This window comes from Furipterus horrens, unplaced genomic scaffold, assembly GCF_987537825.1.
Source record: "Furipterus horrens unplaced genomic scaffold, mFurHor1.1.pri manual_scaffold_1, whole genome shotgun sequence".
In the NCBI taxonomy this organism is placed as follows: Eukaryota; Metazoa; Chordata; class Mammalia; order Chiroptera; family Furipteridae; genus Furipterus; species Furipterus horrens.
Genome location: NW_028327171.1, coordinates 61,423,697 through 61,441,857, shown reverse-complemented (window position 1 = coordinate 61,441,857; position 18,161 = coordinate 61,423,697). Strand labels below are relative to the sequence as shown.

Here is an 18,161-nt window from a genome sequence, read left to right as displayed (position 1 = left end):
GAAATGCCAATCGGTTTGCCTCTCATACACCCCAAAACGGGGACCCAGCCTGCAACCCAAGCATGTGCCCTGACTAGGAATCAAACTGGAACCTTTCGGTCCATGGTACGACACCCAACCCACTGAGCCATATACCAGTCAGGGGACTATTAAAATGTCTGAAGTAGAAAATAAATTCATCCTCTCTGGAATGCCATCCTCAGTGATTAATACCTAGAACAATTAATCCATGTATTTTGAAAAGGTCTTTTCCTTAAAAAATTCTCCTCTTTGACAGCAATCTCAACAAAAGGTTGAATTTAATTTAGGAAGTAATAATTATTAAGCATTTATGACATCATACTAAACACTTAACAGGTATTTACCACTCTGCCCCTGCACAGCTGATGCTCCATGGAGTGCAGGATGGCAGTAAGTGGTCATAGCCAATCCTTGCAGCTGACTGGCCTGGGTAAATCGCTCCCATTGATCTGCCAACAGAAACCAAGCCTCAACTATAAAGAGGAGGGTATACTCAGCCCACACGAAGGGCACACCTTGAGTACCCAGTTTGGGTGATAGGGGAGGCTGTGCCAATGGATCTTACAGAACACCTACTACATTAGGCCACGCTACCAAGACAGGGAATCATAGCAGTTCTACCTATACATAGAAACAAACACAGGGAGGCTGCCAAATTGAGGAGACAAAGAAACATGGCCCAAATAAAAGAACAGACCAAAACTCCATTAAAAAAAAAACTAAACTAAATGGATAGAAGCAATCTATCAGATGCAGACTTCAAAATACTGGTTATAAGGATGCTTACGGAACTTAGTGAGGATATCAGCATCATAAAAAAGATCCAGTCAGAAATGAAGGATACACTAATTGAAATAAAGAACAATTTACAGGGAAACAACAGTAGAGTGGATGTAGCCAAGAATCAAATCAATGATTCGAAACATAAGAAAGCAGAAAACAACCATTCAGAACAAGAAGAAAAAAAGAATTCAAAAACACAAGGACAGTGTAAGCAGCCTCTGGGACAGCTTCAAACATTCCAACATTCACATCATAGGGGTACCAGAAGGAGAAAAGAAAGAGCAAGAAATTGCAAATCTATTTGAAAAAATAATGAAAGAAAAATTCCCAAATTCGGTGAAGGAAATAGTCATGCAAGTCCAAGAAGCACAGAGAGTCCCAAACCAGATGGATGCAAAGAGGTCCACTGCCAACGGTTAAAGGTAAGAGAGAATCTTAAAAGCAAGCAAGATGAAAGCAGTTAGTTACCTACAGGGGAGTTCCCATAAGATTGTCAGCTGATTTCTCAAAAGAAACTCTGTAGGCTAGAAGGCACTGGCAAGAAATACCAAAGACATGAAAAGCAGGGACCCACAGCCAAGATTGTTCTACCCAGCAAAGCTATCATTTAGAATCAAAGGGCAGATAAAGAGCTTCTTACACAAGAAAAAAACTAAAGGAGTTCATCATCACCAAACCATTATTATACAGTTTTTTTAAATAACTTTATCAAAGTCATTACAGATATATAAATTATCAAGAAAAACAGTAAGATTCTACAGAAATACAGAGCATTTCGATATATATGTACATGAGCATTCTTGGGAATGCACACACTCTCCAGAGCAACAATATTTATCAGGTACTTTTTGTACATCAGATCTTACGTTAGCTATTAAGCAGTAAAAAGATGAGTAAGGTCCTCACAGCTATGGATATGTGCCCGTATGCTTGTAGGTAAACAGCTTATAAGATTCCATTGTCTTTAACTTTTTTAAAGCTTTTCATTAAGGGATGTTTTTAGACAAGAATAAATTTTACTGTACTTACTGCTAAAATGTCCGCTTCTACAGGTAGTAGGTTTAAGAATGCAAAGAGCTGCACAGTCAAGATGGTATAGACTTGTGTGGCCGACAGCATGAGCATCCCTATGGAGAGCAGCATCTCGCTGTAAAATCACCTGGAAGATAAGCAGTAAGTAACAATGAGCTTTGGTGCTTTGGCCCGGAAAATAAGCGATATGCTATATTAATTCTATGTCCAAAAATATCTCTTTTAATCATAAATATGTGATAATTAAAATTAAACATATTTCAAAAGCATTAGAATTTACACATATATGGACATTTATGTAAACACCCAAGGTTAGTCAATACTTACATAATTCATGGTGACTAAGTTCTGTGTTTTAACCACAAAGCAAACACAATTCCCACAGCTCTTGGTTTACAGTACAGCTTTTCTACTAATTCAATTATGGGGAAACTAAATTTCAATCAAAATAATGATTTAAAAATCACAAGCACCTTTGCTTTAAATTTTCTACAATTTTAAAGAATTTTTATAATTATTTAAATATAATTTATAAATTCACATGTAAATTTATTTTATTTATTTTGCATATTGTACCTATAGTAGAGAATGTAAAAAAAAAATAGCCACTTACTATAAAGTAATACCTTTTGCCCTTTCTCTTCTACTTATACATTTTCCCTGTCAATATCCTAATGGCAATAATGCAGCTACCTCTCCCAATCTCATCCAATTCTCTACATGAATCCCCATCTATCTTACCACAAAAAGATACCATGAAAGGACTAAATATTAACCAAGTTGAGTTCAAAATTCTGATAGATAAGCCTCAATCAACTGTATAGCATATAAAGGTGAGAACAAAGGTTGCCTTTATAAAGAATTATTTCATTAAATGCCAGCAATTCCTGTAAAACCAATTTTGATTATGATTACTGTTGGTAAGGCTCTGGGTTCAGAGACTACATACAGACTACGATTCTGACTCTGACAAACACTGAAATATCTCAATAATTTTTGAACTACCACGTTACAAACCCATTAATCTGACAGATGAAATAAAGGTGAAAACATGTTAAATTTAGAGATTTGTTCCACAAAGTAGATTAGTAGTTGCCTCTGGCTATGGTTAAGAATTAAGGCAGATTAAGGGACAGATATGAACAGGGAAGGACTGCTTATAAGTAGGGTTTCTTTTCAGGGTGATAAAAATGTTCCAGGCCGTGGCTGGGTAGTTCAGTAGCTTAGAGCATCATCCCAATACACCAAGGTTGCAGATTTAATTCCCAGTAGGGCACATGCCTGGGTCGTGGGTTCAGTTCCTGATCAGGACATGCGTGAGAGGCAACAGATCCGTGCTTCTCTCTCTCATGATGTTTCTCTCTCTCCCTTCCCCTCTCGCTGAAACAGTCAAGAAGCATGTCCTCAGGTGAGGGGAGATATATTATAATATGTGTATATATATATAAAACAAAGTATGCCTGCAGTGGTCTGTAGCTTTCTTTTCTTGTAGCATCTATGTCTGGCTTTGGTATCAGGGTAATACTGGCCTTATAAAATGAGCTAAGAAGTGTTGTTTCCTCTTCAACTTTTGGGAAGACTTTAATAAGGATTGCTGTTAACTGTTCTTTAAGTGTTTGGTAAACTTCACCAGTAAAGCCATCTATCTGGTCCTGGTCTTTTCTTTCTCGGGAGGTTTTAGATATTGATTCAGTCTCCTAACAAGTCATAAATCTATTCATATTTTCTATTTCTTCACTATTCAGTTTTGGTAAGTTGTGAGGTTCCTTGGCATTTATCCATTTCATCTAGGTTATCCAATTTTTTGCTCTACAACTGTTCATATTATTCTTTTATAATCCTTTTTATGTTCCCCTTTCATGTTTAATTTTAGTTGTCTTCCCTTTTTTCTTAGTAAATCTAGTTAAAGGTTTATTGATTTTGTTTGTTTTCTTTAAAAGACCAACTCTTGATTTTGCTGATTTTTTCTTGGCCTCATTTTTGAGAACTTGAGCTCCGTGGGTGGCACATGTGATTATTTGTATGATTTAAGAACATAGATGCCAGTTACTCACCTAATGATTATGTGGTAATTGCAATATTTTAAAACTTCCTCAAGCATCTCAGTAAACCCTAACCTCACATTTAAGTCTGTGACAAGACCTTACAACTCATCTACACAAAATTCCATTCTAAAACTTCATTTTACCAACGGGGATGTATTTAGTAAGTATTTAAGATCAACATTAGTTTCACAAAATTCCTTTCCAAATAATTTTTAATTCTGAAGATAACTCAAATTCTGACATTAACTAGTTCAGTGCCAAATAGCACTAATGAAACAGCTAACCATCTCCATTAGAAAGTCTCTGAATAAGCTCATATTCCATTGGTTCTTAAGCTACATTCCTGAGCATCACAGGCATTTCAAAACTGGACCAAAATACTCCACTGTTAAAACAATGGCAATCTCTTCCCAATTTGCAAAAATATTAAATTGATAAGTCATTTAAATTTGTTTTTCTCCACAAGCCTATCTTATACTACAATATGCATCAAGAGTATATATACTGTGGCAAGCACTAACAGAAAAAGTGAACAGCTAGTTAACTATTTTAGTGTAAAATTTATAATAGCCAAATCACATTTCATTCAATAGGTTCTTTTTTTTCTTATAAATGTGCTCATGGTCATGTATGTATATTACTTATATATGGTACTATAACATCCCCTCCAAAATAGTGTTCTCAGCTCATACAACAGAAAATATCAATAACTTCATAGCATTCCTTAAAAAGCATCATTACTTCTAAGAGTTCTAACAATTGGGAATGACTTATACTAAAGGGGGGGGGCAAAAGTAGGTTTACAGTTGTGACTACACAAAACGCAAGTTTACCCTTGTATTATTATTTATTAATTAGTATATTATTTTCCAGACAAACCACTGTAAACCTACTTTTGCCCCATCCTATAGTTAAATTCCCATAATGCATAGTTTTTTAAAGCATTTTTTAAAAGGCTTAACTTTTTAAGTATAATAAGATGCCCAATGGTTCTTTCCAAGGAAACCAAAGGTTATCCAGCTAATTTCTCTAACGTAAAGCCATCCAAAATAAAGGTGATCCTTATCTAATATTATTATCTATTACCATCAACAAAAGCAAATTCTTTTCAGATTTCATGAAACTCTTCACAATTTGATTTTTTCCAACAAATGAAACAAAATGAACAAATTTTTAATTTTAAAACACTAGCAAACAGGTTTCTCTAAAACAGAAATTCTTTCCAACCTCGGAAGCTTATATCTACAAACTGTTCCCAATGTTTAATATATACTCAAATAGATGTCTTTGTCCTCATGCAGACATAAGCAAAATGAACTGTCTTTTTTTATATTATATTATTGAGCATTACGATAAAAGTGGAATTAATAAATTGTAGCATGTGCATATAATGTAATTCTCTACAATAAAAATGAATGACAACTACATGAACATAGAAGAATTTCACAAGAATAACCCTGAGCAAAAGAAGCAAGTCTACAAAGAATGCAAACACTACATCCCACTCATGTAAAGTTCTTTAAAAGGCAAAACAGATGATATTATATACTGATTCACATTTAATAGGTAAAAACAATGAAAAATGAGGAAGTCTGCATAATAAAAATCAAGATAGTGGATACTCAAGGGTAATAGAGAGGAGTGTGATCAGGGAAAGTGTCTTCTGGGATGCCAGCAATATTCTGCATCTCAACTGGGCTGTGGTGAAATGGGCATTTACATTATAATTATTTTTTAAACCATACAAAAATGTTTTATGCACTCTCCTATAGCTATGATATCTAACCATTTTTAAAAGAAAAAAATAAGAATAAAGCAGCCTGCCTTTCAAAACAAGGATTTTTGTTTTGTTTTGTTTTTCTTATTAAATAGAAATTATGAAAGCTTGCAAGCAGTACCCTACCAAGATCACAAACAGACAATAAGAGAGTCAATAAATAAGCAACTATTAAAAATGTGACTCACATTCAACCCCAGAGACAAAGCTTCTCATTCAGTGGACATGAGATTGGATCTGGTCAGCTGTATTATTCATATTACTAACATGTACTACAAGTGCTTTATATCACCAGGGAAGTTTGTAAAATATGCTTTAGGACATATTACCATAGGGCCTGTGATAAAAATAATAAATGTTCCTCAGCACCTCCCCTAGAGATTAAGTCAAAAAGCCTATTAATTTTGCTTTTAAAAACATGTCCCATGGTAACGCTTATCATCAAGCCAAGATTGGAAATGTCCTCAACCAGACTGGCACGTGGCATACCAAGTCATTATTCATAAAATTCTTTTAAGTCAAAGAGAGGTGGGGTAGAGGGTCAAATTAGAAAAAGAAAAATAGGAATGCTAACAAAAATATACTTCATAATTCTCTCAAATACCACTGTTGTCACACAGTGCCACAGGTTGCCAATCTCAGCAATATGCCACATATTAAACATGAAAGAAACAATTGACAACAAAATTGCTTTCATGGATATCAGAATCTTAAGCACTATTTAGGGAAACAAGCAGAAAATTCTGGTTTTCTAGGTTACCAAAAATAACATGCCCAGTGTACTTCATAGTATAAATCTCCTGAACCAGAATTCTTTTTATGATACTTCACACAAATGTCACCATTACTATAAACAAATCAGTAGGGAATTTGATTTTGTGCCAGGTGCTCTGTCTGTTAAGCATCTGACATGAATGTCTTCCCACCTACTCCTCAGAACAACCTTGTCAAGTAAAACAAGAACAAATAAACACAATGTCAGCTTCCCTATTTTAAAAGACTCAATTTCTATGTGTAAGTAATAGAAACTGACTGAATAAGTGAACCAATTCCCTTGCCCATTATCTCCGCCCCATTCCTCCTTAATTTATACTATTTTCTTAACAAAAATCTGAGCACGCCCAATGACCAACAGATTTTGGTGTTATGTTATCTGGCCTATTATGTTAGTGATGAAGGGTCATGGGGTACCAGATCAAGCAATTATAACAACTGTTTCTCTCTATCATATCATAATACTCACTACTTTCTATCATGCTATACTTTGCTTACATTATAATTATTGTTTTGTGTCCCTCTCTGCAGCAAGAATATAAACTCCTCCAAGACAGGAATCTTTATTTTATGGGTATATCATGAAGTATCTAAACAGTGCCTGGCACATATTAGGTACTTAATATTTGTTGAATAAATGCACACATGGCCTCTCTCAATATTATCTTCTACAGAGCCTATAAACATGGCCACCTCTTAACTATGGTAAAAACTGTAATAAGAACTCAATGCTACAAATATGCATAAATTCAATGAAACAAAACAACTGTTAATATATGTAAACTCTAAGTGGGACTCTATATGGTTTTTATTTATGTTTATCTACATGTTTCAGAATAAAAAATTAAAACTTGCTAAGTCTACTTCATTTTATATAATATACACCAAACAAAAGCCTAAAATACAGTATTCTTAACAGAAATCTGTTTCATTCGTTCAAGTTTTCTAAAAGTGTATTTTTTATACCCCCCTCCCCAATTTCTTTTTGTTAATGAGCAAGGAACAAGGTTTTATAATTCACAAGTCTATCGACAACTTGGAGAAGATGTAATTACTTCTTCTTAAGTAAAATGTGTAATCAAAACAGAGTGAACAAAAGGCAGATCTTGAGCTGAGAGTTTACAAATGCAACCTGTCATTTTCTCTCTTAAATTACACTCAAAATTTTCCATTCTACACTCTAGTCTTTATAGTTATTATTATTGCTATAAATGTCAAATGTAGCAGCCATTTGTGCTTTGAGACACATGAGTCAGTTGGCAATACAGTCATGTGCCATTTAAAGAAGGGGATATGTTCTGAGAAACGTGACATCAGGTGATTTTGTTGTGGGAACATCACAGAGTGCACTTACACAAATCTAGATGGTATGTATATACAGCCTACTACACACCTAGGCTATATGGTATAGCCTATCACTCCTAGGCTACAAACCTGTACAACATGATACTGTACTGAACACTGTAGGCAACTGTAATACAGTGCTAAGTATCTGTGTACCTAAACACACCTAAACATAAAAATGGTACAGTAAAAATACAGTATAAGAAATGTTTTAAATGGCACACCTGTACAGGGCACTCAGCATGAACAGAACTTGCAGAACAGGAAATTGCTCTGGGTGAGTCATTGAGTGAGTGGTGAGTGAAAGAGAAAGCCTAGGACATTACTGTACACTACTGTAGACTTCATAAACACTGTACACTTAAGCTATATTAAATTCATTTAAAAATTCTTCAATAATAGACGTCAAAATTACAACTAAACTACATCATTCAGAACTGCCAGAAATGGAGCTGAACGAAAGTCCTACAATACAAAATTAAAGAAACTACATCCATGGAGACGGGTAGGAGGCACAGGGGCAGAACAGGCTGGTCCCACACCCACACATGGTGGATAAAAATTGGGCAAAATATCTCAAGATCAAAGGGTCCCAGCCTCACACCAGAACTCCAAGACAAGGGGTTCCAGTGCCAGAAAAAGAAGTCACCATAACTTCTGGCTGTAAAACAGCACAGATTGAGGTTGTAGAAGACAAACTTCTGGACTCCCTGGCATTTCCTCTTAAAGTGTCCACACACCGACTTACTCAGAGACTCACTCCCTCTGAGCTCCACGCACAGGGCAGCAGACTGAAATGCATCAGAGACATACAAGGAGAAACTGAATTGTTCAGCATTAGGGTGAGAGCTGGGGGGCAGCTTTCTCCCAGAGAGAAATGTTGGCAGAGGCCACTGTTCCTTTTCTGAGCCCTCCCTGCACAGAGCCACAGTCAGAACTGGCAGGCAGACGCCATATCTGAAACTCCATCAACCTGGCTCATACTGTTTTTCCTACACTGATAACTTCCTGAGACCCAGACCCACCCAACTTGCGAGCCCACCCAAGCTGTTTCCAGTGCCTTTTCCATCCAAATGGCTTATCTTCAGATTTTCCTAAATTCTCTCAAATAAGCAGCATCTAGCATCAGTGAGTCCCATACCTCTTGTTAAGTTGCCTCAGGCCCAGCACTAGCAGCAGCTGGCCTTGGTCCACAGCGTGACTTTGCATGGGCACCTACAAGCCCAGCATAAGTAGCAGCCACCTGCAGATCCCTTTGTAGCTTATGGTGTGTGACCCTGGACTGATCACAGGTGGTGGGAGACCTTGGATGTACCAACAGCAATCAAGACTCAACTACAATAGGAGGGTGTACTCAGGCCACACAAAGGGGAACACCTTGAGTACCTAGTTTGGGTGATAGGAGAGGCTGAGAAACCAGACCCTAGAGGACACCTATTATGTTAGGCTACTCAACCAAGCATGAAAGATATAGCAGCTCTGCCTAATACATAGAAACAAACACGGAAAGGTTGCCAGATGAGGAGACAAAAAAACGTGGCCCAAATGAAAGAACATAACAAAAACACCAGAAAAAGAACTAAACAAAATAGAAAGAAGCAATCTACAAATGCAGAGTTCAAAACACTGGTTAAAAGGATGCTCACGAAACTTAATGAGGACCTTAACAGCATTAAAAAGATCCAGTCAGAAACCAGGATACACTAATTAAAATAAAGAACAATTTACAGAGAGTCAACAGTACAGTGGATGAAGCCAAGACCAAATCAGGGATTTGAAATACAAAGAAGCAGAAAATATTCAACCAGAAAAGAAAAAAGAATTTTTTTTTAAATGAGGCTCACTTGAAGGACCATCTAGGACGACTTCAAGCTTACCAACATTTGCATCACATGGGTGCTGGAAGGAGAGAGAAAGAAATTGCAAATCTATTTTAAAAAACTTTCCTAACTTGGTAAAGGAAATAGAAATACAAGTCCAAGAAATGCAGAGTCCCAAACAAGGTGAAGTGAAAAACACCCAGACCTGGACACATCATAATTAAAATGCCAAAGATTAAAGACAAATAAAGAATCTTAAAAGCAGCAAGAGAAAAGCAGTTTGTTACCTACAAGGGAGCCCCATAATGTCAGCTGATTTCTCAAAAGAAACTTTGCACGTTAGAAGGGATTGGCAAGAAATACACAGTGATGAAAAGCAAAGACCTATAACCAAGATTACTCTACCCAGCAAAGCTAACATTTAGAATCGAAGGACAGATAAAGAATTTCCCAGACCCGAAAAAGCTAAAGGAGTACACACCATCAAACCAGCATCATATGAAGTGTTAAAGGATCAAGATAAAAACTATGAACAAGAAAATGGCAATAAACACATACCTATCAACAAATGAATCTAAAAAACAAAATAAATAAGCACAACAAATACAGAATCATAGATATAGAGAATGTTTTGATGTTTGCCAGATGGGAAGGAGGTCATGGGATGGGTGAAACAGGTGAAGAGATTAAGAAGTGCAAACTGGTAGTCACAGAGCAGTCATGGGGACGTAACGTATAGCATAGGAAATAGAGTAGCCAAAAAACATACGCATATTCTGTCTGGAAAAAGTCCAGTTATTGTTAATATAACAGTTCACACAACATCAATATAACCTAGCAGCCAAGGAGAGTGGACTTGAATGGACATGCATGAACAATGATGACTTCACTGTTCTAGTAAGTGGGGGGTGGTAGTGAGCATGTGTACTGTGTGGCCGTTGCATTCAAAATGACTGAGCAAGCAGAGCTATGAATCTGTGTCAAATTTTGCATTACATTTGAACATTTCTCTGCGGAAACTGTTCAGAGGATTCAGAAAGTTTGGGGGGACAATGCAATAAGAGTAGCCCAAATAAGTGTAGCATAATCGCTTCAAAGATGATCAGGAATCTGTGGAAAGTGATCCACGTTCTGGAAGGTCTTTAACAAGCAAAACACCTAAGAAGGTTGAATATGTACAGGCTGCATACAACAAAGATTGGCAATTGACAGTGCAAGAACTAGAAGCTGATCTGGGGATTCCAAAAACTACTGTGTCTAAGATTTTGACACAGGATCTTGGCATGAAACGTGTCATGGCAAAATCTGTTCCACAGCTTTTGCTACAAGAGCAGAAGGAACATCATGCTGCAGTTGCTAATGACTTGATTCACACTACTACCAATGAACCAGATTTCCTCATGAAAGTCATAACTGGAGATGAATCATGGGTCTACGGCTATGATCTGGAAATAGAGGCCCAGTAACCCCAATGGAAAGTCTCCCAGTTCTCCTCACCCAAAGAAGGCACAGCAAAGTCGCAGCAAGATCAAGACCATGTTAACTGTGTTTTTTGATTGGGAAGGTGTTGTCCATCACGAGTATGCCCCTCCAGGCCAAACACTTAATGAGGAGTACTACACCTCAATGTTCTTCATCAGTTGAGAGATACAATTACGACGAAATGGCTCTAGCTATGGGCAACTGGTGACTGGCAGCTTCATCACAACAACATGCCCATTCATTATGCATCACATCTTGTGCAGAGTTTTTTGGTGAAATATCAAATCACCCAGGTAACCCAGGCCCCCTACAACCCAGATTTGGCAACCTGTGACGTCTGGCTTTTCCCAAAACTAAAATCACCTTTAAAAGGGAAGAGATTTCAGACCGTCAATGAGATTCAGGAAAATACAATGGGGCAGCTGATGGCGACGCCAACAAAGGACTTTGCAGAGTGTTTTGAACTGTGTGAGTTCCCAAGTTGCCTACTTTGAAGGGGACTGAGGCATCATTGTCCTATGTTCAATGTTTCTTGTATCTTCTATCTTTTTCAATAAATGTCCCTATCTGTCATATTATATGGCTGGATACTTCTCGTATATGCTTGACCCAAGGACATGGACAACAGTGTGGGGAATTGCCTGAGGGTGTGGGAGCTCTGAGGGGAGAGGAGAAAGGGCGGGATAATTGGGACAACTGTAATTGCATAAGCAATAAATATAATTTTTAAAAATTCTTTCTTCAATACTAAATTAACCTTAGCTTACTGTAACTTTAATAAACCTAATTTTTTTATTACTTTTCAACTCTTCGATAACAACACTTAGCTTAAGACATAAACATCACCACCACCACCACCACCCACAAAACCACCACCAACACCACACACACACACAAAAAGACATAAACACATTATACAGCAGTACAAAAATATTCCTTCTTTGTATCTTATTCTATAAATTTTTTGCTATTTTTAAAATGTTTAAGTTTTTAAACATTTTTATTAAAAATTAAGACACAAACTAAAAGTTCTGTTAAAAATTAAGACAATATTAACCTAGTCCTACATAGGGTCAGGATCATCAATACCAATGTCTTCCACTTCCACGTCTTGTTCCACTGGAAAGTCTTCAGGGTCATTCAGCAGTTGCTATCTCCTACAATAACAATGTCTTCCTCTAGAATGCTTCCTGGGGGACCTGCCTGAGGCCCTTCTCAAGGAGATGTCATTCTTTTTAGAAATATGTCCCTGGTGGTTTGTTTGTAAACAGATTAATGCACCATGAACATTCCTCTCAAAGGAAACCTTTTTAGTATTGGGGTCCACGTTTTCAAACCTTTTTGTTTTTAAGTATATTTTATTAATTATGTTGTTACAGTAGTCCCAGTTTTTTTCCCCTTTGCTCCTGTCTGCCCAGTAACCCTCTTCCCTCCAACAATCCCACCCCACTTAGTACACGTCCATGGGTCGTGCATATAAGTTATTCAGCTTCACACTTTCCTATATTATTCTTAACTCCCCCCTGTCTATTTTGTACCAACCGATTATCCCTCTTAGTCCCTGCACCATTTCCCCATTTCTCCCCCTCCTCCTTCCCAGCTCATAACCCTTCAAATGTTTCCCATACCTATGATTCTGTTCCTATTCTGGTTTGCTTAGTTGGATTTTGTTTTTATTTTTTAGATTCAGTTGTTGATAGTTGTTTGTTGTCATTTTAGTGTTCATAGTTTTGATCTTCTTTTTCTTAAGTAGGTCCCTTCGACATTTCATATAATAATGGCTTGGTGATGATGAACTCCTTTAGCTTCACCTTGTCTGGGAAGCACTTCATCTGCCCTTCCATTCTAAATGATAGCTTTCTGGGATAGAGTAATCTTGGTTGCAGGTTGCCTTTCATCACATTGAATACTGCTTGCTAGTCCCTGCCTGCCTGCAAAGTGTCCTCTGAGAAATCAGCTGATAGTCCTTAGAGGCACCCCCTGTAGACAACTCTCCACCTCTCTCTCGCTGCCCCAGGACTCTCTCTTTATCTTTCATCTTTGGCAGCTCAATCACTATGCATCCTGGTGTGGTTCCCTCTGGGTCCAGCTCGCCTGGGACCCTCCGTGCTTCCTGGACCTGCATGTCCATCTCCTTTGCAAAATTTGGGAAGTTTTCCTCATTTTTTTCAATCCTTGCTTCCTCATTCTGCACTGGTTGACTGTTTTTTTCTTCCTTATATTCCAAATCATTTATTTGAACCCTGGTTTCCTTCCCTTCACCATTGGTTTTGTGTGGATTTTCCTTCGTTTCACTTAGCATAGCCTTCACTTCTCTTATGCATTTGCCATACTCAAGCATATCTGTCAATCCTGTGAGCATCTTTATCACCAGTGTTTTAAATTCTGCATCTGTTAGGTTGTCTATCTCCTCATTTGTTAGGCTGGCTATCTCCCCATCGCTTAGTTCTCCCACTGGAACCTTGATCCGTTTCCCCTTTTGGGCCATACCTCTCTGTCTCCTCATTCTGACAGGCTCTTGTGTTTTTTTGCCTCCATATCCCAGGTAGAGTTGTTACTCCTGTTACATTGTAAGGGGCGGAGCCTTAGGGATTCGTCAGTACAGGGCGACCTGTTTCACCACGTTGTGGCGCTGTATGTGGGGGAGGGGTGCAAGAGGGACCAATGCCACCAGCCCAGCACCCCCCCCCTTCCACACACCTCCCCCACCTCCACACTGGACTGGCGCCCCTCCAGCTGCCACCCTGGCTGTTGTTCGCAGAGTTGGTGGGTCCGTGGACGCTCCAGGACCATGGAGGCCCTTCAAACAAGCAGACTCTGCTGAGACCGGCAGTCTCTGCCTCCACCCAAACCCCCACTGGTCTGCACAGTCAAAAGCAATGAGATCCAATCCTCCCCAGTGCTGGGACTGTGAGCCGTGAGGTGCAGTGAGGAGCTGGGAACGCTCCCCAGGTGTCCCTCCTGACTCTTTAAAACATGCAACTATGCTTTCCTCCAGCCCACCGCCACCAAACCATGTCCTCTCCGCCCCGGCTCCACCCCCAACACCTGTCCGGACGAGCACCTCTTCTTTATATCCTTGCTTGCTGGACCCCATGCAGCCCGACCCTCTGGAACCTCTGCTTCTCTCCAGCCCCGTGGTAGTTGTATTCCTCCCTAGTTGTGGAGGGGGACGCAGTGCGCCTGTCTATGCCTCCATCTTGGCCAGAAGTCTCTAAAACTTTTTAAGGAGTCCAACTACAAAGCAATAACTATCACTGATGTTCCACTTACGTAGTCCTTAATTAACACTTTTAATTTTGTTTCCTGGTCAATCAACATGGCCTCTTCTGGCAACATCAGCAGTGGATTTTATATGCTTAGGGGCTGACATAACATTAAATTAAGCACAAGGGAAAATGATACAACCAAGAGACAGGGACAAACACAAGACGTACAAGGCTGCTGCCAGTGTAAAGCAACATACTGTTTTACAGCAAACATTTATAGTCGAAAGAGTACCCTCTAAAATGATAAACAGTATAGTAACTGCATTAACCAATAACATAGTCCTTTATTATCAATTAATCATATCAATTAATAACCATAATTATCAAGTAGCATATACTATACATAACTGTATGCGCTAGACTCTTATACTACTGATAGCACAGGTTTGTTTATACAAACATCACCACAAACAGGTGAGCAATGCAATACACTACAACAATGTCTGTAGGCAACAGGAATTTTTCAGCTCCCTTATAATCTTATGGGATGACCCTAGCATATGTGATCTGTCAGTGACTGAAATGTTACTATGCAGCACATGACTACACATCACAACCAACCACCATAGATGACAAGTAGATAAACTGTGATGCCATGGATTATTAGCATCTCATTTCCCCTGACAAGGCACTCAGTACTGGGCTCAGGTCCTAAGGCATGACCAAACCAATAACAAAACCTAAATGTTTAGGTTTGGCTCCTAGAACCCCACCAGGCACCAAATCTGTACCAGTAGGGATTCGATCAAGAGACAAAAACTACATAGTAAATTAAACAGAGAGGGCTTAACATAATAATTATTAAATTATGATAGGATAGTAACTGTAAGGATGTAACAGGAGCACCCTGGCTGGTGTGGCCCAGTGGATTGAGCACTGGCCTGGGAACCAAAAGGTTACTGGTTCGATTCCCATTCAGGGCACATGTCTAGCTTGAAGGCCAGGTCTCCAGTTAGAAAACTAACCAATCATGTTTTTCTCTCTCACACATTGATGTTTCTTCCTCTCTTTCTCCCTCCTTTCATCTCTCTCTAAAAAATAAATAAAAGCTTTAAAAAAGTGAGAGAGATGTAACAGGGGCAGGAGAGAGGGATCCCAAGGGGGTATCAGAATTATCTCTAAGAGAGATGGATATGTTCATTAACTTCATTATGGTAATGGTTTCATAGTTATACAAATACCTCAAAGCTTAACAAAGCATACACTTTAAATATGTACAGTTTATCCTATATCAATTGTAAGTCAATGAAGCTGTTTTTAACTTTTAAAGAAAATTAATTAAACTATGTTGGGAAAATAGGGCTGAGGGAGAGTACCCAAAAGGATAAAATTGTATCCCCCTCCCCGAGGCTGGGGTTTCTCATTGGAGAAGGTATGGATGGTTACAGCACATTAGATAACAGAGAATTTCACTGAGTTTTCCATAACCAGAGCTGGTCCACTGTTGCCAGGCAAGCAGAGGTAATCAGGGCAGTGCGGGCATGAGGCCTACGGTAGGCAGTGCCCACTTTGAAGGGTCATGGCTAAAAGGTCACCAAGTCTGGAGTGGAGTTATGAGCTCACTGGAGACCTGTGTTCTCTGGGCACATGGCTGAAACAGAGCAACACCAATGTCCCCACCCACAGGTACTGCTGACAGACCACACGGCAGGAACAAGAAAAAAGGAAAACACAACTCATGAGAACTAGGAAGGGAAAAAAACCCTTCCTACAGTAAGTTTACTTCAGCACATAGTTTCCTCCAAACCTGATAAAGCTTAACATCATGTTCTCTGTAAAACAGAAATGCTTAACAGTCTATCTAGTCCATTATTACGGAGCATGAATTTAATGGTGAATCTGGAGCAGAAAGAAAAGAAATTGATAATTGACACAATTATCTTTCTGATTTTAACTACTTAAATAAGGCAGTGTTTTTCTCATTTAACAATAGGGAAAAGAAGAGTGTTATCAAGGAACAGAGTCTGAAAAAGCATAGTCTCTTTGAAATATCATATATTTTTTAAAATCACATAAATTCCTTATTCTAGTCTTGGCTATTATCCATGTATGCTTAAAAATAAAAATGTATTTAATTACACAACAATTGATTGTTATGCTTATCAGCTCCTAGAGGCTGCCCACATTCCTGGTCTTGTGGCCCTCTTCTCCATCTTCAAAGCCTGCAGTGACAGATTGATCCCTTCTCACATTACATTCCAAACTCTTCTGCCTCCTCCTTCTACTTTTAAGTACTCTTGGTATTACACTAGGCCTACCTGGATAATCCAGGATAATCTTCCTACCCAAAAGTCCTTAACTAAACCACATTTGCAAAATTCCTTTTGCTATCGTCGTCAGCAGCCGTCCGTCTCGAGAGACGATGGTGTAGCTTCTTAAGAGTCTATCTGCACCGCCGAGAATGGCTGTGCAGTCCGACTCGGGAGTGACACGGTATCTGTCTCCTCCCGTGTTGAATCGACATCTTGCGATGACGCTGGAGTGTCCTCTCCAGTGAAGCTGAAGCTACAGAGCCTGGGCAGGGTGATATGGAGGGTCTGCTGTTGCCCATGCAGCAGACCCCCCCCCTCTCTTCACAGCTGAAGGATCCAAGGGAAAGACGGAGTCAATACAGCTTGGCTTCAGGTGCGCCGCAGGAGTTGCCGGTGTTGACTACAACGTCAAACCGCCTTAGGGACTCCGGCTCCGGATTTTCTGTCGGGGTTTACTCCCTTAGCCTTTCCCCTGAAGAGGTATGCCGCAAGGCAGCGGAGGTTTTTTGGAGTCAGAGTTTTCCTTCTCTGATGTGCCCTGACTGGAAGATCGAACCAGCGACACTTAGCTCGCAGGCCGACGCTCAATCCACTGAGCCAAACCAGCCAGGGCCTTTTGCTATATAAGGTAACGTATTCACAGGTTCCAAGTATTAGGACATGGACATCTTTGGGGGTCATTGTTCTCTCTGCCACAGTAAGTATCTCATTTCTCATCAAATTTTCAATTTACTCATGGATTACTGTTTTCTTCAATGTGTTATAATTTATAACAATTATTATTTTGATGCCCAACTGTCCCCAGTTTGGCCAGTAGAGACTCATTCAAAAGACCCCTATGTCTTTTTGACATGTTCCCATCATTTCTGAGTACGTCGTCGTTTTCTCCCATCAGATTTTCCAGTTCTATCCTGTTCTTTCCCTGGTCCAGCCCTGAAATCAGCAATTTCTCCAAGGAGAATATCCTTGTTTGTAGGAATCTTACACTGAAATATTTGATGGGTATAGAGCAACAGGACAACTTACTACCAAATAATTAAGGGGGTATAAAAGGTCTCCATACTATCATCCAGCTTTTCTCGTACCTTGTGATTATCTCAAAATAAATATTATTTTACTTTAATCATATAACGTCTTCCAAAGATCAAAATAAATTATTCGAGGCCTGTCTAAAATTAGTAGTGCAGATAACTGAAAATTCACCAGCTATAAAAATCACTGTGGTTTCTCTCAGTACCTGGGCAAACCAAATTTAGCTTTTAAAGTATAATTGCAGATTATAATGAGTACTGTAATATTTGAAATCAAAGTTCTAACCCTGGTTCTATCATTTACTGACTTAAGCTAATACCATTGTAATGAGCCTCTAATCTTCATGTTATTCATTACACTGGTATCTAATAAAATATTTATATTTTTCTAAGACTAAAAATAATATTCACTGGAAATTAAGAGATAATATTAATTAGCCATAATGTTAACATTCACAGATAACATTTGCCCTCATGTGTTATAGCTTTTCTCACAGGTTCTAACATATCCTTCCTCTCCCAACCTCACTT

General features: G+C 38.8%; 1 protein-coding gene across 2 annotated transcripts in view; it reads right to left on the bottom strand.

The window, feature by feature from the left end:
• Window positions 1-18,161, bottom strand: part of RNF13 (ring finger protein 13) — a 139,237-nt gene that overhangs the window by 104,558 nt on the left and 16,518 nt on the right. For both annotated transcript variants that reach the window (XM_090275754.1, XM_090275755.1), the window contains exon 2: window positions 1,834-1,963. In XM_090275754.1, the coding sequence (XP_090131880.1) occupies window positions 1,834-1,947 (114 nt within the window). In that variant the 5' untranslated portion in view covers window positions 1,948-1,963. The remainder of the gene's footprint in view (window positions 1-1,833; window positions 1,964-18,161) is intronic.